At 21.3% G+C, this 21772-nt stretch overlaps 2 protein-coding genes across 2 annotated transcripts; both read right to left on the bottom strand.

Moving 5' to 3' along the window:
* Positions 1 to 3713: 3713 nt before the first annotated feature.
* On the bottom strand, positions 3714 to 5117 carry OCT59_019493 (uncharacterized protein; the record flags this gene model as incomplete). Its single annotated transcript, XM_025319508.2, has 1 exon — positions 3714 to 5117. One exon carries the CDS (start codon positions 5115 to 5117, stop codon positions 4230 to 4232), a length of 888 nt encoding a protein of 295 aa, XP_025173604.1. The 3' UTR covers positions 3714 to 4229.
* A 15564-nt stretch (positions 5118 to 20681) lies between these two features.
* On the bottom strand, positions 20682 to 21507 carry OCT59_019492 (uncharacterized protein). Its single transcript, XM_066143561.1, has one exon. It carries the CDS (start codon positions 21377 to 21379, stop codon positions 20849 to 20851), a length of 531 nt encoding a protein of 176 aa, XP_066005298.1. The 5' UTR covers positions 21380 to 21507; the 3' UTR covers positions 20682 to 20848.
* Between the last annotated feature and the right edge of the window lie 265 nt (positions 21508 to 21772).

Here is a 21772-nt window from a genome sequence, read left to right as displayed (position 1 = left end):
CAGGAGAAAAAAAAAATTAAAAATAAAAAAAATAGAATATTACAATTTGTAATTTTAAATAGTAAATATTATGAAAAGTCTCTCAAAAAGAATTTTTCTGTAACGCGTGCGCTTCATTTATGTACGACCGAACTATAATTTCAAATAAATACTCATTAATATATATATATATATATTAAATAATTTTTATAATATGTATATAATATAAATATATATAATATATAATATATACATATTATAAAAATTATTTTATATTTTTAAATCATAAATTTTTTTTTTTCGATTGATTTCGATTGACAAAAATTTTTCAATTGTTTTCCGTAATGTGTTCGTACATCGAGTATTATATAATTTCTATCCCAAAAAAGGTAATACCCAATTAAAATCTAAGTTGTTTAGTGTTTCAATCGGAGTTCCGGATAAACTTTGTATTACAACACTATATATACACATATAATCTATTAATGCAAATGGTATTTTAGTATTCAGGATTAATTTAGATTCAAACTCTAAAAAAATTCTGATCACAAAAGATTTTGACCAATTGAAAAAAGAATGTCATTTAAATAAATAAATAAATATAATATATAAAAAAAAAAACTTGTTTCTTGTTTTCTTTCGTTAAAAATAAATAGAGAACAAATATGTAAATTTAACAATGAAATGACTTTTATGTAAATTAATTTATCAAAAAATAGTTAGAATTTTTATTTATAATGAATATTCATTAGAAAAAAATTTTTTTTTATATGTAAAGAAAGAATGTTAAAGTAACGGGAAACACCGATATTACAAATTGTTTAATAATAAAAACGAACCACAATCTTAAAACGCGTACCTGTTTTATATAATATATCTTATAAAGAATATGAAGATTACTCATAATTACCATAATTACAATATTTATGAATGGGTAATAATTACTAAACAATTACAAAATCCAAAAATCCCTTTGTATTTCAATAAACAAATATATGCTGCTATTAGTTCATATTAGTTAAAAAAATTTCTAATTATTTTATAATTATGGTTTCATTCAAAAAAGTAAAAGACGCAGTTTAAAATTTATTCTCGATTTAAATAAATATTCGGAGATAAATAATTTGAATGGATTCTAAACATTCTAAACTTAATTGGGGATTCTTTATCCTGTTTAATCTATTTATCCTATTTAATCTATTTATCCTATTCAATCTATTCATCCTATTCATCCTATTTATCTTATTTATCCTAGAATAAATTTATTGGATCCCGGTATATTTAGCTTTTAAAGGGTAAATTGTTTCAAACTTTAATTTTCTTCAAGTATAATGAAGGGAACTCCCGTCATCCTATAATAATAATGATTAACGAATTTGTCGAATAAAGATTATTTCTTTTTAACCGTGCACCTCATTGACCCTTTAAAACCGTACGCCTCATTGATTTTTTTTGCGTTGGGTGATTGATCCCTTTCGTCAAATTTGATTAATGTTTGACAACCCTGATGGCCCTAACAACGCCTGATTAAACCTATTGAATCAATCTTTAACCGATTAACCGATTTAAAAATATTAAACCGATTGAACCGTGCGTTGATTTATACTTTTTAAAGGGACATTGGTTCACCTTAACGGAGTTTGATTTCCGAATAACTTTATATTTTTTATTAATGCGTAAAAAAAAATCATTCAATGAAAATAAAAAGATGATTGGAAAATTTTAAAACTTGATAAAAAAAATGATAAAAAGATGGATTTTTAAACAGTACTACAATGAAACCAAATTACTGGACGATTGATTACTGGCAATTATCGGATCATTAACAGACAAAATTGGTAATATGAAATTGGTACAAGTTTACACGAAACTCCAAAAATTTATTTTATTGATGCGTGAATGAAATTGAATACGTTAAGAGGGACGTATTATTAATTGAATCAATTAAGAAAATCTATATTATTAATCATAAACTATTCCATTATAAAAAGGAAGTTTAAAAAACAAAAATAACGTGGTCTAGACCAAAGAATCCTGTACAACAAGTAAAAAAAAACCCTAATACCGAGTACCAAGAGATAGGGTTTATACTTTTACAAACAAATATCCTATTTTTAGTACCTAGTACCTAGTATCTAGTACCATTTTTAAATAAAAATGAATTTGAATATTTGAATATTTGATACAATGATTGATTTCTTTAAAAAAAAAAATTTTTTTTTCTTTTATTTTTCTTTTTTATTCTTTATTTTTTATTTATTTATTTATTATTTATTTATTTATTTACTTTTTTTTTTTTTTTTTTCCTTTTTCTTCTTTTTCTTTTTCTTACTTACTTTCTTTATTTTACTTAAATAAATTTTCTGTGCCACTATTTTTCAATGACCCGATTTTTAATGGTTTAAAAAAGAAAAAAATGTGATTTCTCGAAAATTTTTTAAGAATATTTATTTTAGGAATAATGTCAATGAAATCCGAAAATGATCTGGTTTAATATCAAAAAATCAATTGTTGTGTGACATGTTAAAACCTTTCATTATTTTCATAGCGGACATTTACGTTCGGTATTAACTTTATATTATTATCAAATAATGAATTAATTAATGAATTAATTTAATTTGTTATCCAATAAAATATTTGCATATAAAAAAGTTTGTAACGAAAAAAAATTTTATATTACAATTTTTTTTTTTAATTTTTTTTCAACCATTGAAAATGGAAAAAAAAATCATAAGTTACATAAATTGTTTTTTTTTTTAAAAAAAAAATCAAACAAAGAAATCAAAGATTTATTCTACATAAGGAAGAAAATAATTTTTTATTTAACCATTGAAAATGAGAAAAAAAATTTTTTTTATAACATATAAAATTTTTTTACATAGATTACATAAATTGTTTTTTTTTTAAATCAAAACAAAGAATTAGATTATTCTACATAAGGAAGAAAATAATTTTTTTATATAATAAAAAGATGTTACACGTAACGTATAAAATTTGAAATTACTTTTTTAAAATAACTTTTAAATAATTTTATTTGTTTATTTATTATCATTCATAATGTCGCTTTAATGTCACTCAGAAAAAAAAAATTTATCATCATAATTAATCAATTATGAATTATGAATTCCATTTTATTTTATTTTATTTTTTTTTATTATTTATTTTTTATTTTATCTTATTTTAACTTGGTTTACTTTTTTTTTTGTTTTATCTTATTTTAACTTGTTTTATCTTTTTTTTTTTGTTTTATTTTTTTTATTTTATCCTTTTTACTTTATTATTTTTCAATCTTTTTTATTTCTTAACGGTTTTGATTATTTAATAATGATTATGTTATTCACATTATGTTATTCACCATGTTATTCACACCATGTTATTCACTATTTACACTACACTATATTATTCACACTATATTATTCATACTATATTATTCACACTATATTATTCACATTATATTTATTCACAATGGAAAAAAATATATATAAAAAAAGAGTACCGTAGTGTACCATGATGTTTTTTTAATTGGTCAATTTTTTTCTTTATTATTACTCCATAAAAAAATTTTTGGATAGAAAAAAAGAAAACTCTTTTTTTTTGGTTAAAAGATCTTCGAATTATAAATTTTATAGTCATACCATAATTATTATAGAACTTTAAATTTTTTTTTTTTCAAACTTTTTATTACAAGGAAAGAACAATTCTCGAAATTGGTCTTTCGGATTATCATAAATGTATTGCTACATAAAAAAGGGTGTTTTTTTGATATGTATACGGGGAAATTAATTACAAAAAAAAACATAAATTCTATTTAGAGAATTATAAGTATGGTAAAAAAAAAAATAAAGTAAAACGAAACGTAAAATGAAAAACATAAATTTAAATTTGTAAAAAAAAATGTGTAGAATTTTTTTTCTATTGTATATATATATATATTTTTTTGGAGTTTTTTTTTTGATGTGAAAAAAATGAGAAAAAATATGAGAGATACCTAGTATACAAAAACTTTGAACCACGAATTATATATATGTAATACATATATCACATATTGAGTTATGAAAGGAATAATAATATTTACTTAAATTCGGGAGAGAAAAAAAAAATATATAATATAAAAATATATAAAAACGAGTTAATACGAAAAAAAAATGTTTTGATAAAAATACATGATAAACAAAGAAAAAAAAAAGTAAAATATATATATAATAAAAAAATATATTATTTTTTTTTAAAAAAAACGAATTTCATTAACATTAATTATGATTGGAATTAGAAAAATCCCATTCAGTAGGAGAAGTTACACCTTCTGCCATATAATGAACCAAAGAATTTACGTGAGGTAATTGCATATGAATATTAGAAGTTGGAGGATAGGGAGCTGATAAAGATTTTGGGGAACGTACATGAGATCTTCCTAAAATTCCCCCAGAATTACCATAATGATGATGTTCAGTAATCAAAGAGGGAATCGCTGGAGGAGAATGCATATGATGATTATGATAATGATTATTACCACCATGAGTAAATGAATGAGCTGTCCCATTAGGTAAAGTTCGATTATGATCGGAATAATAACGAATTGGGTTATAATTATAATGATGTTGACGTAAATCGTCATTATGATTTAAAACATGACCATTTAAATCATCGAATGATGGTGTTGAAGTTAAACTAGTTAATCCACTTCTTCTTCTCTGAGCTGGTGGTTTTCCAACTACGGATCTTTGTTGAACGGGAGGTTTTGGATATTTTTGATTATAAATTTTACTTGCTTCCCTTGCAATTTCTTCATAATATTCTACGATATGTTCAGGTTCATCTCTCCAAGCCGAAGCTACCGAAGCTGATACACTTCTCATAGGTAAACGATAATCCCTTGCATGTAATTCTTTAACATATTGCATTCTATAAATCATGAATGCATTTGGAGGTTTTGTTGGTAATTTAGATTTTGCTTTCCTTGGTTTCAATATTAATTCTTCTGGATTTACACTTGGTGGAAATGGTACTTTAATAATTGGCAAAGGAGGTTGAGGTCGACTATTTCGTTGATTTGGAGAAGCGATTGAAGATGACTCATCTATAATAACCCATTGATTATTATTATGATAATGACTTGGATAAGCTTGAAGAGGTGACATATTTTTATTTTTATTTTTTATTTTTTCTTTGTTTGATTCGAATACGACGATTTTTGATTTCTTTCTTTAATCGAACTATTGGAAAAAAAAAAAAGATTAAAAAGATTAATTATTAAAATTTCAAAAAAATATAATAAAATAAAATAAAAATAAAAAAAAAATGAAAATAAAAAAAAAGGTTTAAAAAATATATATATATATTTTTCATGAGAAAAAGATTTTTTTTTAAAAGGGGAGGAAAAAAAAATCCTTTAATTTCGCTTGAAAAAAAATAGAAATTTGTGTAAAATGTGTGGGTTTTTAAATTAAAAAAAATTACATTGTTCATAATCAAAATCTCAATTTGATTGAGGTAAAATTAAATAATTGTTTTTTGAATTTATTATGTTCAACATCAAAAATAATCAAAATGAAATCTTCTTTTTCAAGAAGAGAGATAGAAGAAAAAATATAAAAAAAGGAAATATATCAAAAAAAAAAAATAATGTATATATATTTTAAAAAGACAAAAACTTACATAAAATGTTTTTTTTAAAACAAAAAAAAACTCGAATAAATGAATAAATGAATAATTTTTTTTTACGAACGTTTATCAAAAAAAAAAAAATGGAAAAAAAAGAATGGTTAAATACTAAAAATTTTGCGAAATATTCATGAGATTTTTTTTTTTTATGTATGTATATTCTTTTGCTTAAAGGAGAAAGAAATGTTTTTAAAAAAAGTTGATTGGAATCAGAGTTTATATTTTTTTTTTTTTTTTTTTATACACTAACAATATAAAATGCACAGATCAAATTACATGGGTCCCGAATATAAAAGTTAAAATAAAGAAAAGATTCGATTATTGCTTTCAATCAATTTTTTTTTATAGTAACTATAAAAAAAAAAAATTAATTGTAATTGTTTGTTTGTTAAAAGCTCAATTGAAGTTAAAAGATCATCCCGCGTGAAAAGACTCTTTTCCAAAATTATTTTTTTTTTTTATTTTTTTTGCAACCAAGGCGCACATGAAGCATTCATTTATTTTTCAAAATTTATTCCTTTGCACATTAATATTTATTTATAAATAATAGGGAGTTCTACACTTACTGTATTATAATTTATAATTTATATAATATTAAATTTAAAGCGCGAAAAAAAAAAAAAGATATTCATATTATTGTGATTGGATTTCAAAACGAAAGGATTTTTTTAAATGAAAAACGTAAATAGAAATCAATTAAATTAAAAAAGATTTATATATATATTATATATTATATATATCGTTCAACAATGTTTAAATACATAACATTGGTACTCGCCGGGGCGAAGTAACTAAAAGTTCTAAATTAAGATTTGAATAAACATATATTATTATTTACATACATAATTACTGTATACTTATATATATATACACACATATATTTAATATCACACTCTAATTTCAAAAAAAAAAAAAAATTACTTTTTTTAACAAGGATAGCGGTGATGTCCGATTGGTTGGGATCAACGTCATCATTTTTTAAAGATAGAAATATCCCGTAATCCGTCACAATTTGTGCAATATATTTATAATATTTATAGTCCCCCGAATAATAATTTTAGTAATTAATTAGATGAGATGATAACGAGATGTATGAGAAATGTTATGTAATCAATATGAATCAAGAATCGGATTTTTGAAAAAAAAAAAGATTTAAACTCAAAAATTTTTTTTATCCATTTTTATTTTATTTTTTTTTTTCAGAATACTAACTAACAACTGATATTTTACTTCTTCTAATTTGTAAATAATTATTGTATTTATTTATTGTATTTATTCTATTATTTTGTATATTATTTGTTGTTTATAATTATTTACTTATATATATATAATTTTTTTTATTTTCCTTTGTTTATGAGTAACGGAATCGTTTCGATTTTTATGTTATCGTTATAACTTAAAAAAGTTCATTAACGTGAAAATATATATTTCGGACAAATTTAATTTTATTATTCAAGTGCATAATTTATTTATGCATCGTGAAACTTAGAAAATATGCAATAACGATCGTATAATTTACTCCTTTTTCTCAATAAAAAAAAATGTATCAATAAAAATAAAAAAAAAATATTACAACTTTTTACGGCTAAAATTTGAATTCAAGTTTTTAAAAAAGGGAATCTTGAATGATTGGGATTTCTTGGTTAAATTTCGGGAAAACTTTACATAAACAACGGGAATGAAAGTATATAAGCTTGTAACTGTGTGTATGAGTACGCAATGCTTCATGATATAAGTTATGTTGTAAATCAAATATATATTTAAAAGGTTAATACACGAAGAAGGGCGTAATGATTTTGAGGATTGTAAGACAATCACTTTTTTAGCTTTTTAAATATCATGAATAAATATATTTATATTAACTCCTTTTTTTATTCATACGCTTACGCCACCTTCAATTTGATGTGCCGAAGAGGACACATCAATGAAATTTGTATTTGGTTAATGGGCGAATGTGATACATTAAATTCTACCGGTAATTATTAATTATTTTTAGACGATTATTTTTATCATATGATTTTGTGCGCGTGTTTATTAACCGGGAATTCCATATCACAAATAAATTTGGTGATATTTATATATTATCACTTTGTGATAAATTATTAAAGGAATTTTTCAATCAAAAAAAAAATATTTATTATTAAATTTGTTTTTTTCTCACGGGTAAATAATCACTGATTAGGAAAATTTATTGGTATCTTTGATTCTTTATTATCACATTCACATTTTTTCTCTATACCTTTATTTAATAATTTTTGAATGATTTTAATTATTACTTTTTCTTCGAATGATCCGTGCGAAATCACATGTCAATTTTTAAAAACATTACAATTGTTTCATTTCATATAATTTGTCGATAAGAAAAAAGATGATTTTCGATTTTTTTTTGATTTACAACAGTGATATGTATGTACATTGTGAACCCTGTAAATAAGCTTTTCCTATTTAGTATAAACATAATAAAGCGCGAAAACCCGAGACCTTTTATCATGGAATCATGGAATATTTAATTAATATTTTTTTTATTATTTAAAATATTAAATATTTTGAAAAAAAAAAAACATTTGTAATTATTCACTCATGACTCATTCTTTCATTGATTCCTTCTCAACTTGTTAACTAAATTTGAACTTTACAACCGGTGAAAGCCTCTTATCTTTATTTAGTGTTAATTATGACTTTTAAGATCTGCACATTAATCTCGTACGTTGGTAATGGATTGTAATGGATTAAAGATTTAAGTTTTTGACTATATAATAATTTTAATCAAATAAAAATTATAACGTTTAATGAGTTTTCAGTCTATAAACCAGATATTGATGGAGAAATAATATCGACTAACTACGTTAATTGTATTGCCTTCATAATTGACTAATTAACTATAGTAGCATCAGGTATAACATACACAACACTTAACATACACAACTCCACAAGCTCATTTATTACTACCACCTGACTCCTGAATTTGATTGTCGTAGTTTTGTAAATTGGAGTTGATTTTAGTAATTTCCTGGGAAACTGTATATCTTATATATATCTAATATATATCTAATATATATCTAATAAATATCTAATATACATCTAATATATCTAATTTAAATCGTATTTAATTTCGAGAACCATTACTCCAATTTTCGTAACATACTAAACATACCATAATTCCCTAAATGCAAGTTAGACCGTGCTTTCTATTGAAATACTCCTTTTTCCCTAATAAAGTACCAAAAGTACCAAAAGTACAGCAAGTACCGAAAGTGCCGAAAGTGCCGAAAGTACAGAAAGTGCCGAAAGTACAGAAAGTACAGAAAGTACAGAAAGTACCTGTCTTTAAAACCTCATATAATTGAGTCATAATATCCTAATTTACTTTTCTTATTTTCCGGGTATTGTTTCCGTTCTATTGCCTCTTTCGAAATCCAAATTCTTTTGAAATCTCTGTAATCACCGTAAGACATAGTTGAATGTTGAAAGTAATTTATCGCGAAAGTGCTAACCCCTCAATGGGATATTTTTATATATAAAGAAACGGTTTAACGCATTAAATCTTTATTGTAATTGGCTGGTGCATAGGTTACGCCGAATATGTGTAATTTTTATGTCATTCGATTTATAAAACTTTAAAAATCCCCAACAATTTGGTGCAAGATAAAATTAAAGTTTTCATAAATTAAAGTTAAGGTGAAACGTTTGATCGAAATTTTCGAATATATTAATATATCGTTAATTTTGAGTATATACACATATATTAATAAAGAACAATATGCCATCAATTTAATATATTTAATTATTATTATTTTTTTTTCTCTCTTGTAAATTTAGAATAATATGTATTGTATAATGATAATATGTAATATGTAATATGTATGAGGTAATCACTAAAAAAAAAAGAAAAAAAAAGATTTTAAGAATCCTTGTGTTATAATAGTAGAAGGAAGTTCTTTTGAACAATTGAATAATATCTTTGGAACGGACTTAAGTTACACTGCATTTTATCTCTTGATAATGAATGATAATGAATGAGCTTAAAAATTCTTTTAAGATCCCCCGATTTAAAAAGGATATATAAAGTTTGATTATTAATAATGTTTTTTTTTTTTAATTTTGTGAACATCCTTTCTCTGATTGGTTATCGATAATGCTAGTTCAAAGTTTAAAATTGTGATCACGCAATCTTTTGGATAGTTTTAATATTGTAGTAGATTTTTTACATAATCGGTAATGTACTGTATTATACTTTAAGAAAAAAAAATTTTTTTTTTGTTTCGTTTTCCGGTTAAACGATATTTGAGTATAATATATACCTCCGATGTAGTATAGTATATAATTGACGAAAATCTTATACATTATCTATACAGTATAATTTTTTATCTATACAGTATAGTTTTTTATTTATACAGTATAGCTTTTATTTATACAGTATAGTTTTTTACACTATATTATACACCATCGGAGGTATATATCATACTCAATAACTATATTATCTTCGTTTTCGTATCACTTGGATTTGAAAACAATTATACACAAAGAAAAAAATATAAATAAAAGGGTTTATAACTTAAAATCACGTGATTTATGTTAAAAGAGAGATTTAACGATAAACTATTTACAATGTAAAAAGGCTATATTGATGATCATCTTTGCATTTATTAAATATTTTTACAACTAAGCCAAAAAGTAAATAATTTATTATCACCGGGATATACCAGGATATATTTATTCATAAGAGGATTATGTTATGTTCGAATTTTATTTATTTTATAAATTAGTCATGTGATATTATATTCGGAGATGCAGAATCTATTAATTATTCCACTTTAAATGTCTTTATTAAAAATTTTCAGCCTAAAATTTTAAGTTTAAATGAGAAATAAATTAACAGATCTGATCTGAATTTAAATTAACATCTTTTACATCAAAATACTGTAATTCTAAGGTTTAAGACTGTGACTAACTTTTGATAATATTAAATTAAATGTAATACCGTTTAAGATTAAAATAATAACCACAAATTTCTTTGTGTCATTTGAACTCAATAGTCAATTTAGTATCAACAGATTTCTTTGTGTCATTGAACTCAATGGTCAATTTAGTTAATCTGGATTTTGAAATTTTTTTTTTTTCAAACCCTCGTATTTAACGTATTTAACCAATTTTGTCATTTTCTTTGTATATTTTGTATTTGTATATCTGATATTTGTATATACTCACTATACTCTCTTTGTTCGTTTTTAAAATACTTAACTGTTAATCTTAAGTTCACTATACTCTCTCAAATACTTAACTGTTAATCTTAAGTCGGGATGAGCAAAGAAATTAGATTAAAAAGTTCGCAATCATTCAAATGCATCTTGCGTAATTGAACATCATATAAATAAAGTTCGTTTCATATTATCAAACTAACAAAAGCTAAGTCAATGCAGCCTAATTTTTTGTGTACTCATATAATATATTACCAGTCTGAATCATATTGCATACCAAGTATTGTACTTTAAATAGAATGAATCCCTTCATATTTTTGATTTGTTAATGTGGCTTTCTTCTACAAGACTTTCTTTTACAAGATATGATGAAAAGATATGATGAAAATCAACCAATAGATAACACATTAACACATTATACACATTATAATTTTCTTTTTGACCATTGTATACATGATATTTATCAAAAGTATAGCATTGATGATATAAAAAAGGGTTTGTAGTTAGAGAATACTAGAAATTTTTAGGTTTAGTTATAGAAATTTAGTCATAAAAAAGGATTTGGATAATGTAATGAAGACTTAAATATATAAAGTTTTCTTCTACAAAGCTTAGATATGCTAATAAAATAAAACATTAACACATTATAATTTTCTTTTTAACTATTGTATACAAGATATTTATTATAAAGTATAGCATTAATAATATAAAAAAGGGTTGTAGTTAAAGAATACTAGGAATTTTTGGTTTTAATCATAGAAATTTAGTCATAAAAAAAGATTTAGATAATGTAATGAAGACTTAAATATATAAAGTTTTCTTTTACAAGGCTTTCTTTTACAAAATATACTAATAAAATAACACATTAACACATTATAATTTTCTTTTAACTATTATATACATGATATTTATTAAAAAGTATAGCATTGATGATATAAAAAAGGGTTTGTAATTAAAGAATACTAGAAATTTTTAAGGATTTAGATAATGTAATGAAGACTTAAATATATAAAGTTTTCTTTTACAAGGCTTTCTTTTACAAAATATGCTAATAAAATAACACATTAACACATTATAATTTTCTTTTAACTATTATATACATGATATTTATTAAAAAGTATAGCATTGATGATATAAAAAAGGGTTTGTAATTAAAGAATACTAGAAATTTTTAAGGATTTAGATAATGTAATGAAGACTTAAATATATAAAGTTTTCTTTTACAAGGCTTTCTTTTACAAAATATACTAATAAAATAACACATTAACACATTATAATTTTCTTTTTAACTATTGTATACATGATATTTATTAAAAAGTATAGTATTGATAATATAAAAAAGGGTTTATAGTTAGAGAATACTAGGAATTTTTAGTTTTAATCATAGAAATTTAGTCATAAAAAAAGATTTAAATAATGTAATAAAGACTTAAATATATAAAGTTTTCTTCTACAAAGCTTTCTTTTACAAAATATACTAAGAAAATAATACATTAACACATTATAATTTTCTTTTTAATTATTATATATATGATGTTTATCAAAAAAGTATAGCATTAATGATATAAAAAAGGGTTTGTAATTAGAGAATACTAGAAATTTTTAGTTTTAGTCATAGAAATTTAATTATGAATTTGAATAATATAATAAAAACTTGAATATATATATTTAAGTTTTCTTTTATAAGGCTTTTTTTTACAAAATATAATAAAAATCAACTAATAAAATAATATTACATTAATACATTATAATTTTTTTTTTTGACTATTATATATAAAAAATATGGCATTAAAAATTTTTAGTTATAATGTTATAAAAAGGGTTTATAATTAGAAAATACTAGTTTAATCATAGAAATTTAGTTATAAAAAAAAATTTATTATGAATAATGTAATGAAAATTAAAGGAGATTTAAATATATAAACTTACTTTTTAATTATTCTTTAAAAGATTTTAGTATATTTAATTTATATGTATTATATAATATATTATAAATAAAATAGTTAACATCATGTTTGGAAACTAATAGCTGCTATCATGACAGAACAATATATTAAGTCAAGTGATATTGCGCTTTTATATAGTGAAATGGATAGTCATAGTGCTTATAATGAATTGGCTGAAGACATCTTTCTCAATTATACGTTTAATGAAGATGATTTCACTATGATATGAAAGCCAAGATACTTTTCTTCCAAAAAGAAGAATTGCAACAAAGGAAGATTATAACATGATGTATCATATATTCATCAATTGTAAGTTGACGGCCACAAAAGCTGTGAATTATAAATATAAGTGCAGCAGAAACGATATAGAATATGATATGAATTTAATAGATCAATGGTATAACAAGTCTTTACAAAGCATTAAGATGACGTAAGGAAACTAAACGTCAATCTAGCATACGATAAACGTAATGACCATAAATAAATAGTTGATTATTATAGAATTTGCTCTTAAAGTGTGTTCAGTGAAACATTTATTTTCTTCTTATCATCTTTTAGATAGAACTAATCTTATATTTTCTTTTTTCATTATTCTACACCCGACAGTATTTACATGTAGCTAATAATAATAGTTAGAAAGAAAAATACAATTTACATGAAGGAGGTCATTGGTCAAATTTTTAAGTCTTTCATGACAAGTCACCTTTAATCTCAAGGTGACAAGTCAGTCTTTTCCTTTAGAAGGGGCAGTATGTTGATAATGTTTAAATTTATTATACCTTATTTTATTTTACTTTTGTAAATATATTGTATTATTTTAACATTATTATTAATAAACATGATCGCGCCTTTACAAAAATAAAAATAAAAATAAAAATAAATAAAATAGTTAAAATTAAAATTATATGATTAATTATAATTATATACTAATATACTAATATAAATCTATTTTATAAATACTACTTGAAGTTGTAAAATATTTTAAAAAATTCATTTATATATTAAGAAAATATTAAATTTATTATACTAATAACTATTTTTATGGGTTCCGTGATCATCAGACATTGAAGATAGGGCTTTTATGACTAAGATGACCCATTACTAAACGAAGTCTACTTACAGAGTCAAACGATCACTCGACAGTGCACATGTGGGTACTACCGGTATTATACTTCTCAGTAGAATTAAAAGGTCAATGTCAAAATATTACGGCATAGCCAAAAACAATTACGTCAGTACAAATGTTTACTAATAAAACATATAATTATGGTGAATTACGGCATTTTAATTATGTTTATCATAATTCAAAAATTCAATTTCGCTGATAAATATAACTGGTATGACGAGTGGTTTGTAGTTTAATTATATTAGAGTAGTTATTAGGGAATTTTACTTTGTATATATTTTCTTTATTTTTTTACTTTAATAAAACTGCAAATGCGCTGCAAAAAAAAAAAAATAACTATTTTTAATTAAATTTCTTAGTAATTTGATAATTCTTATATAGATTTAATTTTTATATAAAATTATTAATTATTACTTAAATAAAAAAATTACAAAATAATAAAATAGCATTAAGATAAATAATAAATTATAATTGTAAAAATATGAAATTTAAAAAAGGTTTAAAATTTTTCAAATTAATAATTAAAGTACTTTTACTATACAGTCAAACCTTTATATAATGATATATCAGAATATATATATAATTTTTAGAAAATATCATTATATCAAAATTATACTGATATTTATAAGTCCTTACATATAGTGGAAAAATAAAATTTTATTGATATATCAAGTTTTTAATAGTATATTGATATATTAAATATTAGTATATCAAGTTTAAACTGTAAAAATAATTAAAAATCAAAAAATTAAAAAAAACAAAAAGAAAAAGAATTAAAAAAAATGAAATAAATACCATTAGAAATATATTGTAATTCAAAAAATATTAAATGTATAATAAAAGTATTAAAAAAAAGAAAAAAAAATAATATATAAAAAATAAAAAGATATAAAAAAATAGCATTAGATGAAACTTTTTCTAATTGTATTTACATGTTTTTTTTTATTTTAAAATACCTTTATTTTTATTTTTTCTTCACTTCTTTTTTTTTTTCTTTTATAGAACTTTTCTTCTTGGTTATATTTAAAAGTAAAAAATACAATAAGTACAAAATGAAAATTTATTCTTTATAAAGCTTCAACTTTAACAGTTTAACAGAAATATACTCAATAAAGTGTTGCAGTTTCATTTTGCAATAAATATGAAGAGTTTTATTTACAATAAGCAATAAGTAATGAACAGTTTATATACTTTTTACAGTTTTTACATAACAATTACCTTTATTTTAACAGATCTATTTTATTTTTAATATTGAATAGTATTATAAAGAAATATGTTAAATCTTTTTTAATATAAATTCTTAACTTTTTTACCTATACTTCTAATTGTTTTCTTATATATACCTGTTAGTTTTTTTAATTTCTAAAAAAGATTTATACAATTTTAAACTGCAGCTATATTTTATTTATCAAATATATAAAAATAATAATATAATTAAATGTTACAAATGGTTAAAAAATGTATTAACTTTTACTATTTAAAGATATTTTTTGTTGCATAATTTACATAATTTTGAAATTATTAATAATATATAAGTAATTATTTATATAGAAATATGAATTTATTTATTACTTAATATATTTCTTTTTATATTTGCAATCTTTTAGAATTATAACAATTACTGGATTTAAAAGAAACCTTTCATTTTAAATAAAACTTTAGAATAATAAATAATTTACAACTTTATAATAACATACTTAATTTAATATTCAGTTATATATTTATTTAAATTGTAAAACTAATCAATCTCAATTTATTTTAAACAAATTCTGGATATTTAATATAGCTTCATCTTCAATATATATTGAAAAAAAAAAATATATAATAAAAATAGTATTATATAGTAAAGTAATTTATTTTCTTTTTTTTTATTCAATTTTATATAGATCATTATATTTTTCTTTCTATATACAGAATTCATTTTATTTTTTTTTATATTTTATTTTTTTCTTTTAGTTTATATTTAGCTTTATTTTATAAAGTTTAAATTATATTAAAAATATTTAAACTTAAAAGTTGTAGGTTTTAGTATTGTAATTTTTATATTGAAATAATATTATATTTAATAAAAGAAATATTTTTTTAAGTTTAAATCATTATCAATTATATGTATTAATAAATAAGATTAATTACAATTCAATAATATAATATCTTAAAGAAGTAGATAAAATTCAGATAGTAAATCAGTTTAATTATATATTTTTTATGTTAATTTTTAATTAAATTTAATAATTTAAATAAAAACTTTTTTTAAAGTTTATTTAAGAATTGAATTATAAAAAATATTTAAAATAATAAGTTTTTTTTCTTATTAATTTGCTTTGCAAAAAAAATTTACAAAAGGCTACAATGCAATAAATTCTATATATAATTATCTTTGATATAAAACTAGTTTTTTCTTCATATGATTTAACCTAGATAACATCATCTATGTAAAATTAAATCATATGAACCTGATATGTATGTATATTATATTACTCATAAAAAAAATAGTAGATTAACAGTTAAGGTTAGATTAGAAATTTAGGGATTTAAAGTTAAGGATTAGTTAGGATTAGAATTATAGCTAAAGAATTAGGATTAGAGTTGTTAATTTGATGATGTTATTTTAAAAAGTGAAATTTACAGTTATAAAAGTTATAAAATTTAATTTTTAATACAAGTGATGTCACCTAGATGATATCTTCCAGAAAAAAAGTTAGCAAAATTCTTATTTTTATATAAAAATAAGGTGTTTATATTAAAATAGACTATTTTTATAATCTACCTATTGAATAATAAAATAAGTACATATATGAAGTATTTATTTATAGTTACTTTAGTAATTAATAATATTAAAATTGATTAAATTTATAGTTAATTTTTTTGTAATTTATTTAGTTTTAATAAATTATCAAATATGTTTATTTAGTTTTAATAAATTATCAAATATGTTAAAAAAAAAAATAATATTAAAAGAAAAAAAATAAAAAAAATAAAAAAACCTTTAAAAATATATTGTAATATAAAAATTATTATATATAGTGAATTATAAAAAATAACTGATTACCTAAAAATTAAATATATTCTTATTAATAATTTTATTTTTATTTTAAAATTAAAAATGTAAAACTTATTTTAAACTATTTTTTTACTTAATTAATGTTTTATTAATTAATGGTAATTATATATAAATATTTAATTTTTAAAATAAAATTTTTTCAACATTTTAACTACACAGGTCAAAAAGTGAAAAATCAGGTATCAATCAATCACCAATTGGTGATCGTATTCGGCATTTTCGCCAAATACCATTTATTACCAATCAGGCAGTTTGTTAACTTTTGATCTAGTGATCAGAAAAGGATGAAATATAGCTCATTAGGATCGTCTTAATAAGACGAATCTAATAGTAGTAAAATCACATTTCTAGGATTAATAGTTAATAAAAAATTAAATAAAATATAAATGATATATTTTTATTTTTATATTTTACTTAATTTCTTATCAAATATTAATCCTAGAAATGCGATTTTACTACCATTAGATTCGTCTTGTTGAGATGATTCCAATGAGCTATATTTCATCCTTTTCTGATCACTGGATCAAAAGTTAGCAAACTGCTTGATTGGTGACAATATTTGGCAAAAATGCTAATCATCACCGATTGGTGAATAATTGATGCCTGATTTTTCACTTTTCAACCTGTGTTAAAGCAACTAAAGTAAAATAAGTATAAAAGATTTCAAAAATTCAAAAAATTTAATCATTTTTAATAATTAGTAAAATTGATAATTTACATATAAAATTATAATAATTTTACTAAAATTCATTAATTTTAAAAGTAGATTTCTTAATAACTACTAATTAAATCTTTCTAATATTTTGAAAATAAGTAAATTTTAAATTAAAGAATCATTTTTTAGCATTTATTTTTCTAATTATAAAATTTTTTACTTTAAAAAATTAAATATTTATATATAATTTTATTGTTAATTATATAAAAAAATGTTTATAAAATGGATTTTACATTTCTAATTTTAATAGAAATATAAAATTATTAATGAAAACAGTTAAATTTATTTTATTTTTAAGTGATTAATTACTTTTTATAACCTACTATATATGATATTTTTTAAAATATTAAAAACCTTTCAAATATTTTTTTATTTAAATTTTTATAATAATACTTTATATATAACATATTTCTTAATATTTTTCTAATTTAATAGAATTATTTATTATTCTATTAGTACCAAATTTGACAATTTATTATTACAATAAATTATTGTTATTTATTTAATATAAGTAAAAATTTATTTTTAATTTTACTTTTTTTTTTAAAACAACTTGTATATTACTATATTAAATATTTGATTTTAAATATAATTCTATTTTACATCTTAATTATATAAAATTATAAATAGCAGTTATTATAGTAGTAAAGGTATTGTATTTAATAAATTATATGAATAATATTAAGAAAAGCTATAGAAATTTTAATGATTTTTAAAAATAAAATTTTTTGATTATAGTGTATATAAAATAACGTAACATTAATAGTTAAATAATTGACTCTCATAATTACTAATCTAATTTTATGAAAATTTACAAAACAAATTTTATATTAATATTAATAATTAACAGATTATTTAAAGAAGAAAAAAAAAGTTTTTTTAAATTTAAAACTATTATTTTATTTACAAATATATAAAATTTTTAAATAAAAATAACTGATTATTAATTTTAAAATTTCGAATCTATGAAATAAAAACTAATTTTTTAATATTATATTACCTAATATCAACTTGTATTTTTTATTAGCTAATTTTATCAAGTTAATTAAATTTAAAAATCTGATATATTATAATTATAAGAAAATTAAGAAAATTATAACTATAAAAATCTGACTTTTTAATCCAAAATTTTTAATGATTCTTTATATTTTTCCTATTTTTCCAAATTTTATCAAAAATTTTTTAAATTTAATAATTTGATTATTTTTCCATTTTTTTTAATGAATTTTTTCCAATATATATATACCAAATCTAATTTTACTATTCAATTACTTCTACTTAATAAAGCATTATTTTCAATAAATATTTTTTAAATTCAAAAATATCTTTGTCTATATTTTATCATATTTCTAAAAATAATTTTTAAAAATAACTTTTAAAATTTTTCAAAAATATTTTAAATTCAAGATATTTTATATAAGAAGTATTTTTATATAAAATTATAAATATGTTATTCATTTTTTTATAATTTTAGAAATACTTAAAGATAATCAATAGTTTATTTAAAATTTATACAATAAAAAGTTTACATATAAATGTTAAAAATTTTACAGTAATCTTTATTAGAAATAGGTGAAATCCTAATCTTACATAAAGATAAACCAATTTGTCTTTTATAGTATAAGATTGGTAGGATTGCTATCTTTCAAGACTGATAATTATCTTTATAAATATCTCATGTATATACTTAAAACTGGGTTTGAATTAATTTGCTTGCTAGTTTTGCAGTTGCAATCTATTATATAGATTGATATATAGATCATTTCTTGCTATTACAAGCTCAGGTTGCCTATATTTGTTTTCACATATAATTATATGGCCAATGTGATCTTTAAAATACCAATGTCTTCTATTTTGTCATTATGTTTCTGGTAGAAATATTGTTCTGATTAGGTGCATGAATTTCCAGATTGTTTGTCATAACTATCAAATCAATATATTGCACATTTCATTTTTGTTTTCTTCCATTTGTATCCATTAAAAATTTATTTTGCATTTATATGAAAAAAAATTAGTTTAAAAGAAATTCGTTATTTATTTATAAAATTTTCATTGTTCAATGCTACTGTGTACTGCATTTTATTAGTAAAATTCATATAATTAAATGTGTACTACACTAAAGATTCTGCAATTCGTTATATTAAAATTCGCTATAGAAAAAAAAATACTGATAAATAAACAACAAAAACAATAACTGATCGGATGGTTAATGTTTATCAATCATCTGCTCAAAATTAAACTTTGCGATAATCTATTACATTTTTATGACAGTCTCTTATACAAACAGACTTGTAAAGATAAATTAGAAAAGGGAAAAAGGGAGGAGGTATATATATATATATTTTTTATTTGACTTTAAAGAAACACTTATATTCCTTTCTTGTTTTGGACTCCAGGTTTCTTATACAAACCGGACTTTAAAGGTAAATTAGGAAGGGGAGGTGTATATTTTTTTTTTTATTTATTCAACTTTAAAGAAACGTTTCTAGCGTTTTTTTCTTATTTTTTTTCTAGTGATTCTCTGGGGACGCCAGTTTCTTATACAAACTGGATTTTAAAGGTAAATTAGGAGGGGAATAATGTATGTTTGCTTTTTTATTTTAGAAACATTTCTAATGTTTCGTTTTTTAGAAATACTGAGTTTCTTGTACAAATCAGACTTTAAAAGTAAGGGATGTGTTATTCTTTTTTTATTTAATGATTTAAAAATCATTTCTAACATTCTTTTTTATTTTTTTCATTTTTTTCATTTTTTATTTTGTTTTGCTAATCTTGGTTCATTTGTTAATTTCTTATTTCGCTCTAATAAGAAGTTTTTTGAACAAATATGACGATTCAAAGTCGAAAAGTTTGGAAATACAACATTCATCTAGAGAAAAACTTTCCCTTGCACTCATTTAAAAAAAGTGGGTTGTTAAGTTCTTGTCAAACAACCTGGGTATCTATTTTGATAGTGAACGGGTACCCAATAAGTTTAAAATTTTATTACACTTTACAATACTGATTTGAAAATTCTTTTCATTTATTAAATCATAAGCATAAATTGAATTACATTAAAGCTGTCATAATGCCTAGGTTTAAGGCAAAAAAAACTAGTGATGCAAGTTGATACTGATTGGTTTCGCCGTTACATAAAAACCTCAATAAAGCAAGCACTGGTTTTTAATTCTTGCCACAGAAACCAGACGGAGATTCCTTGCATTTTTCGCAAAGCTCTCTTTTGTGCCCCTCTAATTTTTTTTCACTGTGAGGATCATTCATAGAGTTATCAAACTTTTCTTTAAAATAGCTATAAATTAAACTTTGTTTAAATCTTTCCTCTAGATAATTATTTAATAAAATTTCCTCGTCAAAGTCAGCAACTTGCTCACATTTTAAACAGCAGAGGTAATATTTCTTTACTAACTCTATATTTCCTTCATTTACTTTCAATTTGGCATTGCATAGGGAAGAAGAAAATTTATGACCACATTGACAATGCAAACTCCAATAAAATTTAATTTCTCGTTCATATCTACTCTTTTTGTTCAGAATTTCTTGAAAGTCAACATTTCCAACCTGATGAAAAGTTTCAACATGTTCCAAGAATTCCGGAAAAGTGTCAAAACCCGATCCACATTTACAAAGAAATTTGTAGTAAATTCTCTTTGTTGCTTTAAGGTTCTTTTTTGCGTTCTTAGATTTTTTTGTCATTTGCTTTTCCTTGTGAATAAAAGAAACTTCTTTCAAAGTTTTGGTAAATGAATATATTTTTTCTTGTTAAGAGAAAAGTAGAAAACAAAAAAATTTTGCATTTATTCATATTTTAAACGACGTGAGATATAGACACGTGTAGCAGGTCTGGATTTAGGACCGTTTAAATCCAGGCAAAAGCATATGCTAATTACACAATACTCTAATGTAGAATTAGATAAGAAAATTACCAGTCAGAAAATACATGGTGCAAATTAAGAAAACCTTACAAGGAATCTAGAAAATAAAAACATTTTTTATGAACAATAAGAGAACCAAAAATTTGGTTTCTTAACACAATTAGCAGAATATATGCGCGGATTTTTGGAAAGACATATTAAGTCTGCGTCAAAT

The sequence above is a fragment of the Rhizophagus irregularis genome, chromosome 29, assembly GCF_026210795.1.
Source record: "Rhizophagus irregularis chromosome 29, complete sequence".
Lineage (NCBI taxonomy): Eukaryota > Fungi > Glomeromycota > Glomeromycetes > Glomerales > Glomeraceae > Rhizophagus > Rhizophagus irregularis.
Note: the sequence above shows the minus strand (reverse complement) of the source record. Positions and strands in the feature narration are given on the sequence as shown.

Coding starts and splice junctions, on each gene's coding strand:
- OCT59_019492 (XM_066143561.1), bottom strand. CDS start 21,379: ATGACAAAAAAATCTAAGAACGCAAAAAAGAACCTTAAAGCAACAAAG.